Here is a 19,764-nt window from a genome sequence, read left to right on the forward strand (position 1 = left end):
CAAAAAATGACAGACAATTTTGTATCGGTAGCAGACGCAATGGCTACTCCCCTCCGTGTTGCTCTATGGTTTTCACATACTTACATGAATTAAACGATTTTTAATTTATCGATTTTTTTGGAAAAGAAAATAATAATTGTATTTTTTTAATAATAGATATGTTATTATTATATTACATAACACTTACCGATAATTTCATGAGAAAACAGTCGAAGTCGGTTATTAAAATAATCCATTATTTTTCTTATTTTAATTGCAAAACATTTGATTACATATATCGATTTTTTTATTGTCGTGTCCCTAGATTAAATTTAAATTTGACCGTTCTTTCTCGCATTCCGTTATATGCTACCAAGCGTAAATATTACACAAATCTTTTCAGTTCCTCGAGAGGGTATAAAATTATCAAATGTCATACTAATAATATTTTGTTTCGAATAACCTCCGAGCAAAGAAAACATTTAAAAATATTTTGCTTTAATTTTTTCACAACGATTTCGCTAAAGTCACGTATAATGGAAAATAAACAAAAACTTCTTAAATGTCTGCAAATGACACTCATAAAACGTCAATTTTGTGATTGTTATTATTTTTATAACCTATGTCCTATCAACACACGTGTACACGTAAATATGTAATATTTTAAATTAAAAATGGCTCAAATACACATCGACGAAGTTTATCCCAAAAATACTTTTTATCCCATGCTGGTAAACTTCCAAAATGGTTATACGACTGACAATTTTGAGGCCCAAGACATTGTTCTACTTGAGAACTCAAAAACTGGTAGTAAGACGTTAGCTACAGAAATTGACGGCCTTTTATACGCTGGTGATGAAGAAAATGAAGGGTTAGGGAAGACTTTTATACTCGCCCGTGATAAATTAACTGAAAAAGTACGCATAATCGAAAGTGGTGTTGTTAGTTTGAAACCGATACTAAATGTGAAGGTTAACGAAACTCAGCCGCTCGAGATTAACAATTTAGAGCTCAGTAGAAAGTTCGGTTCCAAGAAACAGAAGCAACGCATGGAACACCGGGAAAAGTTAAAAGTTAATGTTGAAACTGTCACAGAACAAATGCAAAACGTTGCGGAGCAGATTACAGAAGAGAAACTTGATTTACAGTCTTATAATAAAGCTGATAATGACGATTTCTACATACCACCCATTGATCGTACAGCGGACACCGTTGACGGAGTTTACGACATCAACAAAATCTTAACTGAAGAACAGTATGATAAAATTTACTCGGAACTAAACGGTAAAGACATTGTATCAGATATGGTACCGTTTGTAAAATCAATAGCTAATAAAAAGCTCTCGCCGAAGCATACAGTGTTAGCGGTGTACGCAAACGCATTACTACAGTTATATTCCACAATGGTTAAGGAGATAACAAAAAAATCGTTTACAATATGTCCTCTATCGCCGACTTTGAATGAATATATCTTAACTAACTTCCTAAGCTCTTCTAATTCGAAACGGACACGACCAGCGCCGTTCAAGGATAAGTCGTTATGTCATGCGATAGTATTTCTATTATTAATTAATAATTATAAGATTGAGATGGAAGGTCTATGTGAGGCTCTCAAGTTGACACCTAACACGGCGTCAATAAAGGTTAGGGTAACGGGGGCTTCTGTAATCACATCGGGTAATAAAAAGATGGTCCATTTAAAGTTGCCGTTGAATAAAACTGGTTTTAAACGGAGGAGTGCAAAGTTTTGAATAAATTTTTAATATATTAATATGTTTTATTGTTAAATATGTCGAATCTTTTATTTTTAATGTTATATTCAAATAACCTGAATGTGGCTGATATGAAACTGTTGTGTGGCTACGGCAGTAAAGAATTTAGCCACCCCTTCACTTCCCGCGGGTGTCGTAAAAGGCTACTAAGGGATAACACAGTTCCACTACCACCTTGGAACTTAAAAAGCCGACTGATGGCGGGATAACCACCCAACTGCTGGTTTTGAAATACACAGGCCGAAGACGGGCAGCAGCGTCTTCGGTGCGGCAAAGCCAGCTCTGCGGTCACCAACCCGCCTGCCCAGCGTGGTACTATGGGCAACACAAATGATTTCACGCCATTTCCGGCGTAAACTTGTGGAGGCCTATGTCCAGCAGTTGTCTGTGATAGGCTGAAATGATGATTAAAACAAAATGAAAAATTACTTAATTCAATTAGGCTTTAACCACTTTTGAAACTATAACTTATACTATTAATATAAAAAAAACACAATTGAACTAAAAATAAACATATAACTAAAAAATTTAATGAAGATCACAGCTAAATAAGACTGGTTTCAAGTAGTGTTGTGTTCCTGTTGGTGAGTAAGGTGACGAGAGCCCTTGGGGGGAAATGGGGATGGGGTCCGCATCGAGCTTGCTATGCTTCTGGTTTGCCGACCTAGTTAAAAGTTTCCTTGTTAAATGTTTCAAGAGATGCTACCACCGATTATAGATTAACAGAAAAAAGAATTGAAACTGTCTGATTACTTTTATTAAGTACTATAAATCTAGTCATCCTTTGTGAGTATGGATATATGTAGCATAGAGTTTGTTATTCTTTCATTCAAAACGCTAGTGAACAGATTTGGATGAAATGCTTACAGTTATCCTACATCATAATAACGTATAGGCTAATTTTTTATCCCGACATTCCCACGGCATTTCCACGGCAGAAATTCGGACGAAGTAAATCCTGCGTGAAATACAGCACCACTAAATCCATGCATCTTTATCATTAACATAGTCTAGAACCGAATATAATTACACTGTAAAATATTTATTTTTAATTATAATTAATCTATAATATAAAAATGAGTCGCTGAATGTGTTGCTAAGCGCAAAACTCAAGAACGGTTGGACCGATTTCGCTAATTCTTTTTTTTTAATATTCCTTGAAGTACGAGGATGGTTCTTACGGAGAGAAAGATTCTGAAAAAGTCTAAAAACAACACTTTTCTATACTCCCATACAAAAGATTTGTGATAATACTTAAAGTCACTGTTAGGCGATACAAAGTTCGCCGGGTCAGCTAGTTTTTAATAATAATTAATTAAATCGTCAGTTAACAACTTATTTCAATTTTGCGTACCTACATACATTTATTCGATACCTACAAAATTTTGATTGATTTAAAACTGACGAAGAAAGGCAGGACTTTAGAAGTGGAAGTGGAAGTCCTGTTTAAATGATAATTTGATAACAGAACTAGAGGCCAGTTTCACCAGTTGTAGATAACGCGATAATCTGTTGAATATCGTCATCCGTCAAATAGCATTAATGTTATACACAACCAGTGAACTGTGAAATAGGCAAAAGAAAAATTGTCTTCGATTTTCAGTCCATATCGTTTATAATTAAGAGAATTCGTTATTTGATATTAATTTATATTATAAAAGTTTTTTTTTTTTCTAATTTAGAAGCTTGACAAAGTGTTCGCCAGACGAACGCAGTTGCGGCATGACGACACAGAAACAGGGACGACGACAGACGGACAGATTGAGGATGCGACGACATGACGGACGGTTAATGAGGCAGTAGAAATTGACTTAGCGTAGGATAACCTTTATCCTAGCGGGGTGAGACTTTCTGAGAGCAACCGGTCATAGGGCACAGTAGCGACACTCAATTAAGAGCGTGCACGATCTAAGCGCGAGAGAGCATTTCCTCACCTTGATAATAGGTAGCCAGGAAGGTATGTTCATTTCTCGGCATGTAGCGCCATCTAGTGACGAGTGCGTTACTTAACAATCTCCATCAATCAAATCAAACCTTTGATGGACAAAAATTAACTATTACATCCATAGTTTTGATAGCGCGATGCAACTCAGTGCTAACACGTGGTTCAATAAGTCCCGAGACTAAGTACTAAAAAAAGGTCTTTTTATAAAATTAATTTTTATTCATCAACACAGTCTCCTCCAAGAGCGATACTACCAGTATATAAGTGTATAATCTATGAGCGATACAGTCCCTCCAACGCTTTTCTAACTTTTCTATCCCATGTGTGTAGAGCGATTTGTCTTTGGCTTCAAAATAAGCCTCCGTTGCTGCGATAACTTCACTATTTGAGTCAAATTTCTTACCCTGCAGCATTTTTTTGAGGTCTGCCAACAGCCAGTAATCGCTGGGGGCCAAGTCTGGCGAATAAGGGGGATGAGGAAGCAATTCGAAGCCCAATTCGTTAATTTTGGCCATCGTTCTCACGGACTTGTGACAAGGCGCGTTGTCCTGGTGAAACACCACTTTCTTTTTGTTCATGTGAGGCCGTTTATCCGCAATTTCGTACTTCAATCGCTCCAATAAGCACATGTAATAGTCACTATTTATATTTTGCCCCTTTTCAAGGTAGTCGATGAAAAGTATTCCATGCGCATCCCAAAATATAGACGCCATAACCTTACTGGCCGATTTCTGAGTCTTTGGACGCTTCGGGCGGCTTTCACCAGCCGCTCTCCACTCCGCTGCCTGCCGATTGGATTCCGGAGTGAAATGGTATATCCAGGTTTCATCCATTTTTACATACCGACGTAAAAAATCCTTTTTATTATGATTCATCAGCGCCAAACATCGCTCTGAATCATTGATACGTTGTTCCTTTTGATTAGTTGTAAGCAAACGCGGCACCTACTTATAAAAAAAGCTTTTTCATGGCCAAATTTTTATGTAAAATAGTGAAAACACTACCAGCTGAAATCTTCATTATCACGGCTATCTCTCGCACTTTTACCTTCCGATCTTCCAATACGATTTTGAGGACTTGGTTAATATTTTGTTGAGTCACTGCTTCATTTGGACGACCTGAGCGTTCCCCATCATTAGTGTCCATGCGACCGCGCTTGAAGTCGGCATACCACCGACAAATGGTTGCTTTAGAGGGAGCTGATCCTGCATAACATTTTATAAGCCATTGCTGTGCTTCAACGGTATTTTTTCCCATTAAAAAAAATGTTTTATCAACACGCGAAACTCGTTTTTTTCCATTCTATCGAAATTACAACCGTAGCGTCACTTAAATGTTTCAAAATCAATAATTTTATTGTTCCATTTTTAAAAATTTGACACATATTCTTGTATTGATAGCCAGTACTTTTTAAAAATCAAAAGAGTTTTTAATATATGCGCCATTTCCAGGTTAGTCTCGGGACTTATTGAACGATCTAGTATCTAGTGACGAGCGTGTCACTTAACAATGTTAATCTTTTAATAAGGTTTGTTACAGAAGTAATTAAAATTTGATATTAGGATAATAATTTTTTGACTAAAAACATTTTTATTTCATATATGTGCTTTAAGCTATTGAAGATGCAATAACTGTGTAATACATTTTTCTGTTTATTTAAATACGAACATTTTTGATTGATTGATTACCATTTTATTATTCCATTAAAATCAGTTAAAATTTTTGAACATACAATACGAATTGCCAGGACGGTGCTTGCCGAGTCAAGTTTTTAGAAGTAAAGTAACATTTAGACTTTAGGCCTTTGGGTATTATCACAATATTGTGGTTGAATAGTGAATAATATGGTCTATTTAATTATTACCACTTATTACAATAAAATTACAATTTAATTAAGGAAGTAAGAAATCTAAGTTTAACTATTTTATTTACAACTGGCAATATTGTCATATTTTAGATGCGTTCACTTAGATAATTTTTTTTCGTAAGTTTCGTAGTCTTTAGAATTAAAATCTTATAAGAATCTAAGTAGAAATAATATAATGACTAAAATTGATATCATTATATAATTAAAACCGATTATTGTCTTTGAATAAACTTTTTGTATACCATAAGAACAATAGAAGCTTATTACAAAGACCAAAGCCAATTAACTCTATTTCTAAAAATAGCTTTGTCCAGAGTAATTAACATTTATTTAAAATCAAAATTATAATTATATTGAGAAAAAAATAGAAGAAAATATGAAATAATTTACTTGTTATTTAATATTCATCTCAATATAGTTATAAATAGTAGAAAAATTGTAAATTAAAGGGCGTGGCCTAATCGATTTAATTGAGTAACCTTTTCTAGGCGCTAGAGTAATGAAGACTTACAAAATCCAGAATATGTAGAGATTTACCATTTACTCTATAAACATTTGCTCTGTATGAAATTGTGACAAGTTAAAAAAGTTTGTTTACTAATATTTTCAGAACATGAATAGAAAATTAAATAGTTTTTTATATGTGAAATATGTGTGATTTACTCGTGTGTCGCGTTTGTCTCGCTACTGATGACGTTAAATTGTACAATATATACAAGTTTAATTTAATCGAAGCTTATAAAAATGTAATTGGTGATCAGGTCAGAATAACCTTGTTTCATGTTATATTTCGTAATTTAAAAAAAAATCTTTTTTCTTAATATAAGTTTTTGCTTTCAGATACTATAATTATACTGTTTTTTTTTTTTTTTTTTTTTTTTTTTTTAATTTTGAATTACTTTCTGGTTAAGCTTTAGAAAATTGTTTTTTTTTTTGTACAAATAAAATTAAATTGTCGGTGTTGTAAAGATAAACCTTGTACGCTCTTCGTTATAGATCAGAAAATACAAAAAAAATCTAATAAGATACAAGTAACGTAGAAAAATATAAATATTTATAAATATATATATATATAAAGCTTTTAATGAAAACTATAAATAAAAAGAAAATTTTAAATGAGAACCATGAATAATAAAAAAAAAACGATATCTTTTCTAATGAATAGTAAAATAAAGAAAGATTTTTTGTTTATTGTTTTAAAAATATACTAGCAAATTCTTTGATTTAAAAAGTTATTTTACTTTGAAAGTTTGATTTTGACTGCTTAAAATATATTTTTCTGAATTCCTGAAAATACTGAAATGTTTTTTTGTAAGTTAAAGTTAATTTTCAATCATAAATTATTATTTTAGATATCTAAAACAAAGGATGGATTGCCAGAGTTTATATGCAGTTACTGTAGCTCATTGTTGCTCAAATTTGTGGCCTTCAAGGAAAAATGCTGTGATACGAGATCAATACTTATGTATGCAGCAGAAAGACAGGTATTATTTTATTTAACATTTTGTAGTTTATATATTTAGAATCATAAAGGAAAATATTATACTTTTATTGCTGATTCGGCAAACGTTGTCTTCCGCTAAACGCTATTTAAAAATAGGGGTTGATCGTAGAGGGTTGAAAATTTAGTGTAGAATGAAAAAATAAAAAATAAATAATTTATCTAAAAATTCAAAAAACTAAAATGGGGTGTAATTGGGGTGGATTACTCTTAACATTTAGGGGGATGAAAAATAGATGTTGATTGATTCTCAGACTTACCCAATATGCACACAAAATTTCATGAGAATCGGTCAAGCCGTTTCGAGGAGTTTAACTACAAACACCGCAACATGAGAATTTTATATATTAAATAAAAATAAACATTGAATTGTTTAAAGTTAATGATACACCATGTGTGCCGTGTCTGCTCTTAGACACCGTCACTTTACAGGTTTGACTCCTGCTCGGAATAGATATTTGCATCTACAAATATTTCTTTCCAGTTTGGATTCCCTACCGTGCCTCAGTGACCATGTGTTACTGTCGGTCCCGGTTATTATCAAATACACCTGATAGCGATATGTACTTATAGTAGGGAATGTATCCACCAACTCGTGTTGGAGCTGCGTGGTGGATTAAGCTTTGACCCTTCTATATGGAGATAGAGGTCTATGCCCAGCAGTGAGATGTTACAGGCTGAATCATAATGTTTTCATCATCATCATCATCATTCCAGCCTATTGCAGTCCACTGCTGGACATAGGCCTCCACAAGTTCGCGCCAAAAATGCGTGAACTCATGTGTGTTGCCCATAGTCACCACGCTGGGCAGGCGGGTTGGTGACCGCAGGGCTGGCTTTTTCGCACCTAAGACGCTGCTGCCCGTCTTCGGCCTGTTGTTTCAAAGCCAGCGGTTAGATGGTTATCCCGCCATCGGTCGGCTTCTTAAGTTCCAAGGTGGTAGTGGAACTTTGTTATCCCTTAGTCGCCTCTTACGACACCCGCGGGAAGAAAGGGGGTGGCTATATTCTTTTTTTTCGTGCCGTAGCCACACAGCACAATTATTGCATAATGTTTTGAATGTCAAAAAATATTTTTGACCCCCTCCTCCTCCGCATAAAAAAAGAGGCCAATATCAAGTTGGGCGACAATATCTCTGTAGAATCATAGCTCTTCAACGGATGGCCCAATATTATATTGGTTGTTTTTTTTTTAAATTAAAGCAAAGATTTTTTGTCATGTTTCAAAGCCATGTAGAGTGTAAGTCAACCCAGTTGTCTTTTTCCGAAATGAAATCGACCATTCTCTGCATAGAATGGTTCTCGATTTGATTGTATTTTTTCATGTATGCCTCAGTTACCAACGAACTTATGGATGGAATGATTTCGATGTTTTTTTTTTTTATTTTATCGAAAGGTTGTTCGTGTTATGTGGTCCCATTTAAATTTATTTGAGATCTGTTGACAACTTTTTGAGTAATGTTTAATAACGCATATTTACTTGACTTACCTACGTTGTAACTACGATGTATGTATATTGTACTTGTCGATGTAATTGAAGTCGGTTTTCTTTTCGTTTGCGACCAAACACAACTATTTATTTTCATATGATTATTGAAGTACCTAAAGAGTTTTTTGACGTGACAACGTCTAATAAATCGATGAACGCCGGCTGCATGCACGAAAAAGGATGACTCAATGTCCCGTTACGCTCATTGTACGTATACGCCGCATCTATCTCTCTTCCACTCGATTGGCCTGTGCGTCCGAGGAGATGTTTTGTTATGACGTTGTCACGTCAAACTATCGTCCGTAACTTTACAGACAAACCAATTTTTTTTAATTTTTAATTTTTCTATAATATATATCCTGTTTATTTTTTAGCTGACAACAAACGATATAGGAACCATCAACCAACAATACAAGCTTCCATACTCAACGTCGACCAACTACCCAACAGTTAACATCGAATACTCAGAACGGATCATTAAAGAAGAGATAATCGTAGAATCACAGCTAGAAGTTACCGATGTCGAGAGGAAGAAGAAGAAAAAGAAATCCAGAAAAGACTCACCCATCAAGTTAGAAGACGACGGGTTCAATGACAGCAATGAGGTCAACGATCATTATGAACTCAATGACAGTGACAATAATGACGATTCTGAGTTCAAGGACATAGAAGTCCATATTCTGAGTAAAGAAGAGCAGTTACAGGAGATTGAAGGCAGGAAGACGTCCTCGAATTACTTAAACTCCTTCTATAAGTGCGGCTTTTGTTACAAAGGTTTTATTATGGCGTCGACTTTCAAGAATCATATGGTTAAGCATGAACCGGTAAGTTTATATTATTAAACAAATTTTCGAAGTTAAACTTCTTCAAAATCGTTGTAAAGAGTAATTTAGTAATTTAAATTAGTAAACTACATTTGCATTGAATATACAGTATTTGCCAGTGGGACCCAAACTAAGCTACGCTATCTTGGGCCGCCATATTAGCTATAGGTTACCACGTAAGTAGACTCATGCAGGATACATTTTGATAAATAAGTGGATTAAACATGCATAAAAGTTTATACTAAAAGAATATAAATATTTGAAAAATAACTAAAATTTATCAGAACAGTGATAATATTTATCCCAACACTATGACGTACTGTGTGGCCCCCTTTCTTCCCGTGGGTGTCGTAAGAGGCGACTAAGGGATAACACAGTTCCGCTACCACCTTGCAACTTAAAAAGCCGACCGGTGGCGGGATAACTATCCAACTGCTGGCTTTGAAATACACAGGCCGAAGACGAGCAGCAGCGTCTTCGGTGCGACAAAGCCAGCCCTGCGGTCACCAACCCGCCTGCCCAGCGTGGTGACTATGGGCAAAACTATGGAGACTATGGTTATTTTTGGCGTAAACTTGTGGAGGCCTATGTCCAGCAGTGGACTGTATAGGCTGTAATGATGATGATGATGATGACAACACTATGTCACAATCCCAGACGTTAAACATATTTGTTTAACGTCTGGGATGTTTGTATTGTTGTGATTTGAATTTCGATGATATAAAGAAAGATACAATAAATGTATAGGAGAGAATGATATAAAATACTTCACTGCTAAAAACGCGTTAGCGACGCGTAGCATGGCGTCTACGACCTTTTTCATAATGGATCATCATCGATAGAACAAATGACAACGATCTACCCTCTTACAACTTTTCAGAAGTTTCACTTCTGCCGTGTGAATTGCACACACGCTTTTTTTTCGATTCTGTATAACAAGTGATTTATTTTTAATTCATAATTTTATTAAATTATATTAGGAAAGAGGCGACTACGTTTGTGAAATATGCAAGTCTCGTTGGCCGGAGGCTCGTTCGCTGCGTGCGCACGTTCTCAACACGCACGAAAAGAAATACGTGTGCAAGTTGTGCGAATACGTGTCCAGGAATATGTGAGTTACATATTTTTAAAAAAAAAAACAGTATCCTGTCCTCGTCAGTACCCTGGTATTGTTATTGGAGTTTACTCATTATCCTGTCTCATTATACCAAGTACCCAAATCTTATAATCAGTACCCTGATGCATCAACGTCAGTAAAAACTCAGTATCCTGTCCCCGTCAGTACCCTGGTATTGTTATCGGAGTTTGCTCTTTAAGAAACGTTATAACGCCCGTGGTGGAGACTAATTCCTGTGAAACAATGCTTAGCAATTACGCTTTACAGCGCTTTCAGCTGTAGCGAAATATAGGTATAATAATATACCAGCGTTTACTGTACCGATACGAGTGTCAATTTATGTTTTAACTAGCTCTGACTGCGACTACGTCCGCGTGGAATTTAATAAAATAATTATCGTTCAGATCGCAGAGTTATTAAAAAAAAAAACTAAAATAAAAGTAGCCCAAGTTGTGAATGTGTAAAAAATGTAATTTTGATATATGTACCGATTATGCGGCTATTTTTAATATTACAAACAGACACTCCAATTTTATTTTTATTATGATTAGCTTATTTTAGAACATTTTTATTGAATTAAAACTCCTTTACGCACACTTAACTTGCGATTACGTGACAAGAGCGTTACGAAAAGTCTAATAGGGCGAGGCGAATGAAAATTGAAAGGTGGATATTAATTATACGGAGCTAAAGATATTTTACTTCAGTCGTGTGGTCTAAAGCACACTTGTTTAAAAAAGTAGGCTCCAGTTTCTTGGCGCCCCGATACACACAACTTTAATTTTAATTATACATACTTTTTAGACAAAACTTTTTTTTAACTGTTGCTCATTGTTTCCAGACACAGAGCAAAGGAACATCTGAAGTGGCACAAAGGATTCATGTTCGAGTGTAAGATATGCGGTGCTCTGTTCGCGTGAGTATCAATTCTAGACATTTATCAACTGAGGTAGGGCACAGCAGGAATTCCCTGCTCAAAATATGGAGCAGCCCGACTGGGGTAGTACCTCGACCTTACAGAAGATCACAGCTAAATAATACTGTTTTCAAGCAGTATTGTGTTCCTGTTGGTGAGTAAGGTGACCAGAGCTCCTAGGGGGGATTGGGATAGGGTCGGCAACGCGCTTGCGATGCTTCTGGTGTTGCAGGCGTCTATAAGCTATGGAAATCGCTTACCATAAGGCGAGCCGTACGCTTGTTTGCCGACCTAGTGACAAAAAAAAATTCTCATGTTACCGACTTGTGCACGAGTGCCCTTTGCATGTAGATTGCGCCCAAATGCTTGTTGAATAACGAAAGTGGGCTGTATGTTTATATAGTATTGCGTTCAGCCTGTAAATCCCACTGCTGGGCACAGGCCTCTTTCCCCATGTAATAGAAGGACTGCTTAGTCCATCTCGCTGCTCAACTGCGTGTTGGCGGATATATTTCCTACTATTAGTAACGATCGCTATTATGTGTCTATGATGAAAACCGGGACCGGTGGTTCAAAGGTCTCCAAGGCTCGGTGAGGAGACTCACAAGGATCGACATCTAGAACGGAAACGTATCATATATATAAAATTCTCGTGCCGCGGTGTTTGTAGTTAAACTCCTCCGAAACGGCTTGACCGATTCTCATGAAATTTTGTGTGCATATTGGGTAGGTCTGAGAATCGAACAACATCTATTTTCCATCCCCCTTAATGTTAAGGTTGTCCACCCCAATTTTTTTTCAATTTTTAGATAAATTATTTATTCGTTGAAAAATACACACAACCCTAAATTTTTACCCTTCTACCACCAACCCCTATTTTTAAATAGCGTTTAGCGGCAAGACAGCGTTTGCTTAGTCAGCTTGTATCTGTATACGTAATAATATCTTTTCTGAGCAGGAAACCGCAACCGCAATTATTTAGGCGTTTACATGGAAATACAGAGCACTAGAGCGGTCGTCAAATTTTGTATGTCACATTTGTTCAAGTTCAGTTGGAAACCTACCCTGTGACGAAAGTACTGGTTCTGTTTGACTGATATTATATACGCTTCAGCCTCTAATATCCCACTACTGGGCATAGGCCTCTTTCCCCATGTAGGAGAAGGATCAGAGCTCAATCCACCACGCTGCTCCAATGCGGGTTGGCGGATATATTCCCTACTATGAGCAACGATCGCTATCAGATGTACGTGATAACAACCGGGAACCACGGCTTAACGTGTTCTCCGAGGCACGGTGGGGAGACCCACAAGGACTGCACAAACACCCAGACCACGGCAAACACCTGTATGGCCAATACAAATGTTTGTCATGAGCGGGATCGAACCCGCAACCGCCAACGCAATAGGTACGATCCATGGCTGTAACCGTTGCGCCAACGCGGCGTGATATTGTATATGTGTTGTGAATTGTATGCAGTTGTTTAACGCCTCTCGTTTGTCTGCAGGAAATCAACGAGTCATCTGACCCACATCCGCCTCCAGCATCCGTCTAAAAACGCTTGCGAGCTTTGCGGAGAGTCGTTTATTGGTGAACATGGGTTAAAAATGCATAAAAAGAAGGTTCACGTAAGTAACTGTTACATTTTTTTTTATCCGTTTGATGGTAAGTGGATACCGGAGCCTATATGTCTGTAACACCAGAAGCACGCAAGCGCGTTGCCGACCGATCTCCCCTATCCCCCCTTCAGGAGCTCTGGAGGAACGTAACACTTCTTGGACGCAGTATTATTTAGCTGTGATCTTTCTGTAAGGTATGGCAGAAGAACCATGAAAGCAGAATATATGCAGTTGAGATGAGAGCGTTGAGAAGTATGATAGGAGTTAAACTGAGTGACAGGATGAGAAATAGTGAGATAAGGAAACGTTGTGGGCTGAAAGAAAATTTATGTGAAAAGTTATGTGAATGTTGTCAGAGAGAAAAGAGAAGCATTTAGACGATTAAAACAATTTTTTTACGAAGGTGTCGTATGTATATTGCTGCTGGAGGTGGCCACGTTGAAAACTTATTATAAATTTTAAAAATATTAACTGATTTTAACATTATGATCTCGTTTTTACTTAAAACTTTTCTTATCCAACCAACACGATAGGTTTCCAGCATTTTTTAATTATTAATTTGCCTTAGGAATGATAGAAATTATTTTTTAATCAATTGACTAATTTTAAAAATTCTCACCTTGCTGTCTTTGAAGTCCGATTTTAGCCAAATTTTCCCAATTAAGTGCAGCTTTTCTTTTATTATTATGAAAGGTGAGAGTTCGGCGCATTTTTTTAGACTAACTAAGAAATCATAAGGTCACCTGTTTAGATTTTTAATTTAAAGTTGAAAATTTAAGTGCTATTTCACGGAACGTAAATTTTTGACTTTAGACGAACATTTTCATAATTTTCATCAAAGCGACAAAGCTTATTATTTTATGCATAAAAGTACAACTCATGCGAATTCAGTTGCAAAAAATAAAACTAAAAAATCTTTTACTTTTTTTTAGAATTTTTTTAAATTGGTCAAGTCAAAATTTCTTAAAAAAATCAAAAAAAAAAAAAAAAAACAACTCCTACACTATAAAAAATCGCGTAACATACATGGGGGTGATTCGGATACCCCACAACATACCTAGCCTTAATTTTTTTTATGACGTCTACTGATCGGCCACCCTGTATGTATGTATTTATGTATGTATGTATGTATGTATGTAATCTTTCTGTAAGGTCGAGGTACTTTCCCAGATTTTGAATAAGATATTTCCTGCTGTGCCCTACCTCAGTTATCGCCTCAGTTCCTCGTATCGTTATTAAACTGATAATTTAGATTGCCACCATAGTGGCATGTAAGCTATATACAGCTTGGTCCTTTCTTCATAAATAATAATATCTGACTGAAAACATTTAAACCAATTCTGTGCCACTCTTATTGACATCGCATTAGGCCCATGATTGTTAAAAATTGTTTTCGTGCCTTGAGTCGCATTATTCCCAAATTTTAACCGACTTCAAAAAAAGAGTAGGTCAATCAATTTGACCGTATATATATAACTATATTTTATGTATGTTCGGGGATAACTTCGTCGTTTCTGAACCGATTTTGACAATTCTTTTTTTGTTGGAAAGGAGATATCCTAAGTGTGGTACCATGATAAGGAAACCAGGATCTGATAATGGGATCCCAGAGAAATCGAGGGAAACCCTCGAAAATCCGCATAACTTTTTACTGGGTACCGATTTTGATGATTTTTAATTTAATCGAAAGCCGATGTTTATCATGTGGCCACATTAAAATTTCACCGAGATCTGATCACAGCTTTTGGAGTAATCTTTGATAACGCGTAGTTACTTGACTATTTTGTCGTCGATCTACGTTGTATTACTCGTCGATGTAATTGAAGTCGGTTTTTTTTTCGTTTGCGAGCAAATAAAATTATGGTGTACAGAAAAACACATAAAAAGTGGCGCGAAAATATGTTTTACTTTTCAATTTCATTTTTAAAATGTCACATTTTTGTAGTATCAAAACCAGCCAGTTACAAAAAATACAACCAAAAAGATTTTATTTCAACTTTTTACTAGAAAATATGAAAGACTTTTTCTCCTTGACTTGACAACTTACAGAACACGGAAACTTTTACCGCCCAATGCGAGCACTGCAGCACCAAGTTCCAGTCGATCAAAGCGCTGAAGAGACATTTCAAGTTGTCCAACAATGAAATATGCGATGGTACTCTCCGGTAAGTTGTATACAATTTACTCACTGTATATATATATATATATATATATATATATATATATATATATATATATATATATATATATATATATATATATATATATAAAGGAATATATTCCTTTGAGTTTGTATATTTGTCTAGTACCTTTTTTTATAGCAATAGTATTGTTTTAAAAAGAGATTTTTGACACTCCATAATAGTCCCATATAAAAGAAATATTTAATTTTAATTTTATGTATAGGAGTTGGTAAATAACTTTAAATGTCGTTTCTTTGTTTTTTCATGTAGGTTAAGGGTTTTTATAATTTATTTTTGTATCATAATGTGTAAAGAAAAATAAAATCTTTGTTTTTTCAGAGCAACACATTGTATAATTTTCCGATTCCAATTTTAAGTAGTCAACCAATGTCTTATATATAAATTATTGTCAGTACCGTATCCTTTTATATTTTACAATTAACACTCTGGATCACTATAACTGTTTAGCTAATTTTTTTTTCTCAGTATCCTGGCACATTGTTTCCATTACCCTGTCTCAGTATATTATGTATCTTATAGTCAGTACCCTGCCGCATTAACGTCAGTACACATTCTCGCTATGACCATGAAAGTTTCTCCTTCTTTTCTGTACCCTTTTTTTCGATGGGAAATGCATATACGCATTATCCCAACTGCCCGGACGTGGCGGGAGTGTGAGGCTTGGGCAATGTGGGGCGCCACGGTATCGCTAACGCATGCAACCGTGACGCCCCGACGGTGGGCTTATGCAGGCTACCTTCGATAGAGCGCTCACGGGCACCGAGACCACTCTGCCGCTTGACCGCTTGCTGAAATTTCTGAAAATTTCTTTTGTTATACGTTTTAAGGTCTTGTCGTTACTGCGGCGAAGGATATGAAACCGAAGATCAGTTGAAACAGCATCTTAAGGATAATCATGAGGATGAGAGCCTATACTGTGAGGAGGTGAGTTCTTAATTTCAATATTCCAATATTGTTTAGATATTTCCATCCATCCATCCATCCATCAGCTTTTAGAAGTCTACTGCTAGACGTATTAGGCCTCTCCTAATGTTTGCCACTCCGTCCGGTCCTGAATCCAGCGACTTATAGTCTAACCTGTCCCCAGTGTGCGCGCAGCTTCAAGAACGCCCGGTCGCTGAGCGTGCACCGCGAGCGCGTCCACCTCGGGGTGAAGCGCGCGCTGCGGCGCCGCCTGCCGCGCCGCCCGCACGACAGCGCCGTCTGCGAGCTCTGCGGCCTCAAGTGCATGGTGAGGCTGCTCGCACTTGATGTACCCGCACTAGACGTACTCGCACTAGACGTACTCGCACCAGACGTACTCGCACTAGACGTACTCGCACCAGACGTACTCGCACTAGACGTACTCGCACCAGACGTACTCGCACTAGACGTACTCGCACCAGACGTACTCGCACTAGACGTACTCGCACCAGACGTACTCGCGCACTAGACGTGCTCGCGCTCTAGATGTACTCGCGCACTAGACGTACTCGCGCACTAGACGTACTCGCGCACTAGACGTACTCGCGCACTAGACGTACTCGCGCACTAGACGTACTCGCGCACTAGACGTACTCGCGCACTAGACGTACTCGCACCGGACGTACTCGCACTAGATGTACTCACACTAAATACCAACGGCCGGTTTCAATCATCTATCTCTGGTTTTGCCTACTAGCGATAGGTTTTTGACACGATTCGTATGGAAAAATACTATCTCTAGTAAGTAAATTCAGAGATAGATAGATTATTGAAACTGGCCGTTTAAGTACTTACGCTAGAAATAAATTTTACTCGTAATAAACCTCGGTGTTATGCGTCTCTACATTTTAAGTCAAACTGTAAAAACGTCCAAGTACATTGAAGGTATTCTAAAAAAAAAAATACAGACATCATTTCAGAATGAATTAATCTTAATGAGTATTGAAGTCGTAGTTGTATTGTAGTGTATGTATAAGAGATGATATTAATTAATTTTACTTATTTACAGTCGAGAGCAACGCTAATGTACCATCAGAGGACACACACGGGAGAAAAGCCGTATCACTGCACCCAGTGCCCAAAGAAATTCAGCATCATGCAGCTGTTGCAGGTCAGTGTAATGTGTAGGCTGACTAATGCTGCTTTCAAGTTGTGTTCCCGTGTTGAGTAAGGTGACCAGATCTCCTAAAATTGGGGGTAGGGTCGGCAACACAGCGACGCTTCTGGTGTTGCAGACGTCTATAAGCTACGGTAATCGCTTACCATCACGGTAACCGTACACTTGTTTGCCGACCTAGTTATATACAAATAAAAAATAAAGTGAAGCCACATTCACTACATACCATTTATATTATATATACAAAGCATCAGTCGCTGTCTACAATACCGCTTCTATTTGACCGATTTCTTGTACACATCTTATTTTTATTTTATTTGATTAGGATAGCTTACAGCTTATCATAACTATAACTAATAAAGAATAAAAATCATAAAAAAAACCAATACAGAACCACACACAGAAACTAAAAAAAATCTATATAATCTATTTCCTTTTGTTATCCTAGTGTACATAAATTGTTAAATAAATAAATAAATAATGCTAAACAAGAATGTGCTATCTGGCTACGGCACCAAAGAATATAGCCACCCCCTCTCTTCCCGTGGGTGTCGTAAGAGGCGAATAAGGGATAACAAGGTTCCAATACCACCTTGGAACTTAAGAAGCCGACCGATGGCGGGACAACCATCTAACTGCTGGCTTTGAAACACACAGGCCGAAGACGGGCAGCAGCGTCTTCGGTGCGACAAAGCCAGCCCTGCGGTCACCAACCCCCTGCCCAGCGTAGTGACTATGGGCAACAGACATGAATTCACGCATTTTTGGCGCGAACTTGTGGAGGCCTAGGTCCAGCAGTGGACTGCAATAGGCTGGAATGATGAAACAAGAATAGTTAGTTACCAGTGTTCACCAGATTCCATCATAGATCTAACAATCGCTATTTTTATGGTAGTGATACTCCCATGAAATAAGTCGATATCAATATTAACACTATTACATGCCCGACAAGCTCTAATAAGTACAGTATTCTGTCAATAGTTTGTACCTGAAGATGGGATTATAAATGGTATGTGGTTTATGTGGTTTCATTTAATGTCTCTCGCTTGTATCAACTCTGTATACCACAATATTTTTGCCACAGATAATTTATTATTTACTTTTGCCACAGATAATTTATTATTTACTTTTGCCACAGATAATTTATTATTTACTTTTGCCACAGATAATTTATTATTTACTTTTGCCACAGATACACATAAGGACCCATACGGGGGAGAGACCCTTCAAGTGTCAGAGCTGCCCTAAAGCTTTCAAGCACAAAGCTGCCTTGAACAGACATGATCGGGTATGTTACTGTCTAGCCCTCTTTCACTGTTGTGGGTTCAATTCCCGCTCCCTAATCTAAATAAATATAAATAAATATTTACACAATACACACACGGTCGTCTGTTCCTAAAGTAAGCAACTTAATGCTTGTGTTATAGGTTACAGCCGACTGGTATATAGCTACATATTTTTTTTTCGATAAACATGCTTATAAATAATACATATATAAATATATAAATAAATATTCATATTACACCCAGACTCGGGGTGGGAATGGAACCCACAACCCTCGGAGCAGAAAGCAGGGTCACTACAAACTGCGCCAAAGGGCTAGTCATCTAGGTGTAATATATGCAAAAAAAAATATGTAGCTATACCAGTCGGCTGTTACCTATAACACAAGCATTAAGTTGCTTACCCTATAACAGGTGACCGTGTGTGTGTTTGTTATTTTTAACCGATTTTGGGCAGGTTCTCAATTTGATTGATTTTTTTAGTTGTGTAGTACAGAAACACAATCTTTACATATATTTCTTCTGAGCGTGTATTTGTCACTGAACTCCTTCTAAAGGGCTGGGCCGATTTTTATGAAATTTTGTGTGCATATGGAGTAGGTCTGAGAATCGGCCAACATCTATTTTTCGTACCCCTAAGTTATAAGGTAGGGCGGAATTAAGGTTCTTAAAAACATATGGCAAAACAATGTTTGCGGGGTCAGCTAGTCTTTATATAAATATTTCTTCTTTGCATGTGTTTGTCTGAAATTCTCTTAAACGGCTGGACCGATTTAGTTGAAATTTTGTACGTATATTTCTATGGGTTCATGAATGGCTTGAAAATGCAATTGGACCCGGTAGATGGCGCTGTTATCGGTATGTCAGTAATTTGGTAGCTGTATCCGAGGCAGGACAATGTCTGCCGGGCTGCCGCTAGTAATTATAAATACTTTCAGGTACACACAGGAGTTAAGCCGTACAGTTGTCCGCATTGCAACAAATGTTTCACTCAGTCAAACTCAATGAAGTATCATATAAAGACTGTACATTTAAAAATGCCGGCGCCCTACAGGAACAGACGGAGCAAAATTGATGTCCAATAAATAAATTATGTACTTATGTATTTGTAGTTTTATTAAAAAAACTTTATTACGCATACTTGATGTGAGGAGTAAGCTGGTGAATC

The 19,764-nt window shown here is 36.9% G+C and overlaps 2 protein-coding genes across 2 annotated transcripts; both read left to right on the top strand.

Moving 5' to 3' along the window:
• The first annotated feature begins 591 nt into the window (after positions 1-591).
• LOC123666135 lies at positions 592-1,767 on the top strand. The gene has a single exon (XM_045600342.1). The coding sequence runs from the start codon at positions 654-656 to the stop codon at positions 1,728-1,730; it is 1,077 nt and encodes a 358-aa protein (XP_045456298.1). The 5' UTR covers positions 592-653; the 3' UTR covers positions 1,731-1,767.
• A 4,270-nt stretch (positions 1,768-6,037) lies between these two features.
• Positions 6,038-19,701, top strand: LOC123665845 (zinc finger protein 616-like). Its single transcript, XM_045600080.1, has 12 exons — positions 6,038-6,324; positions 6,916-7,047; positions 8,928-9,377; positions 10,358-10,488; positions 11,336-11,410; positions 12,918-13,038; positions 15,079-15,194; positions 16,061-16,157; positions 16,321-16,464; positions 17,206-17,307; positions 18,506-18,601; positions 19,535-19,701. Exons 1-12 carry the CDS (start codon positions 6,214-6,216, stop codon positions 19,679-19,681), a joined length of 1,722 nt encoding a protein of 573 aa, XP_045456036.1. The 5' UTR covers positions 6,038-6,213; the 3' UTR covers positions 19,682-19,701.
• The last annotated feature ends 63 nt before the right edge of the window (positions 19,702-19,764 follow it).

This window comes from Melitaea cinxia, chromosome 25 (genome assembly GCF_905220565.1).
Source record: "Melitaea cinxia chromosome 25, ilMelCinx1.1, whole genome shotgun sequence".
Taxonomy (NCBI): Eukaryota; Metazoa; Arthropoda; class Insecta; order Lepidoptera; family Nymphalidae; genus Melitaea; species Melitaea cinxia.

What these genes read in the sequence shown, in the direction of transcription:
- LOC123666135 (XM_045600342.1), top strand. Translation starts at nt 654, where the DNA reads ATGGCTCAAATACACATCGACGAAGTTTATCCCAAAAATACTTTTTAT.
- LOC123665845 (XM_045600080.1), top strand. Translation starts at nt 6,214, where the DNA reads ATGTGTGATTTACTCGTGTGTCGCGTTTGTCTCGCTACTGATGACGTT. An exon ending in ATATGCGGTGCTCTGTTCGC is followed by an intron (nt 11,411 to 12,917) that starts GTGAGTATCAAT and finishes GTTTGTCTGCAG; the next exon opens with GAAATCAACGAGTCATCTGA. An exon ending in TGCATAAAAAGAAGGTTCAC is followed by an intron (nt 13,039 to 15,078) that starts GTAAGTAACTGT and finishes GACAACTTACAG; the next exon opens with AACACGGAAACTTTTACCGC.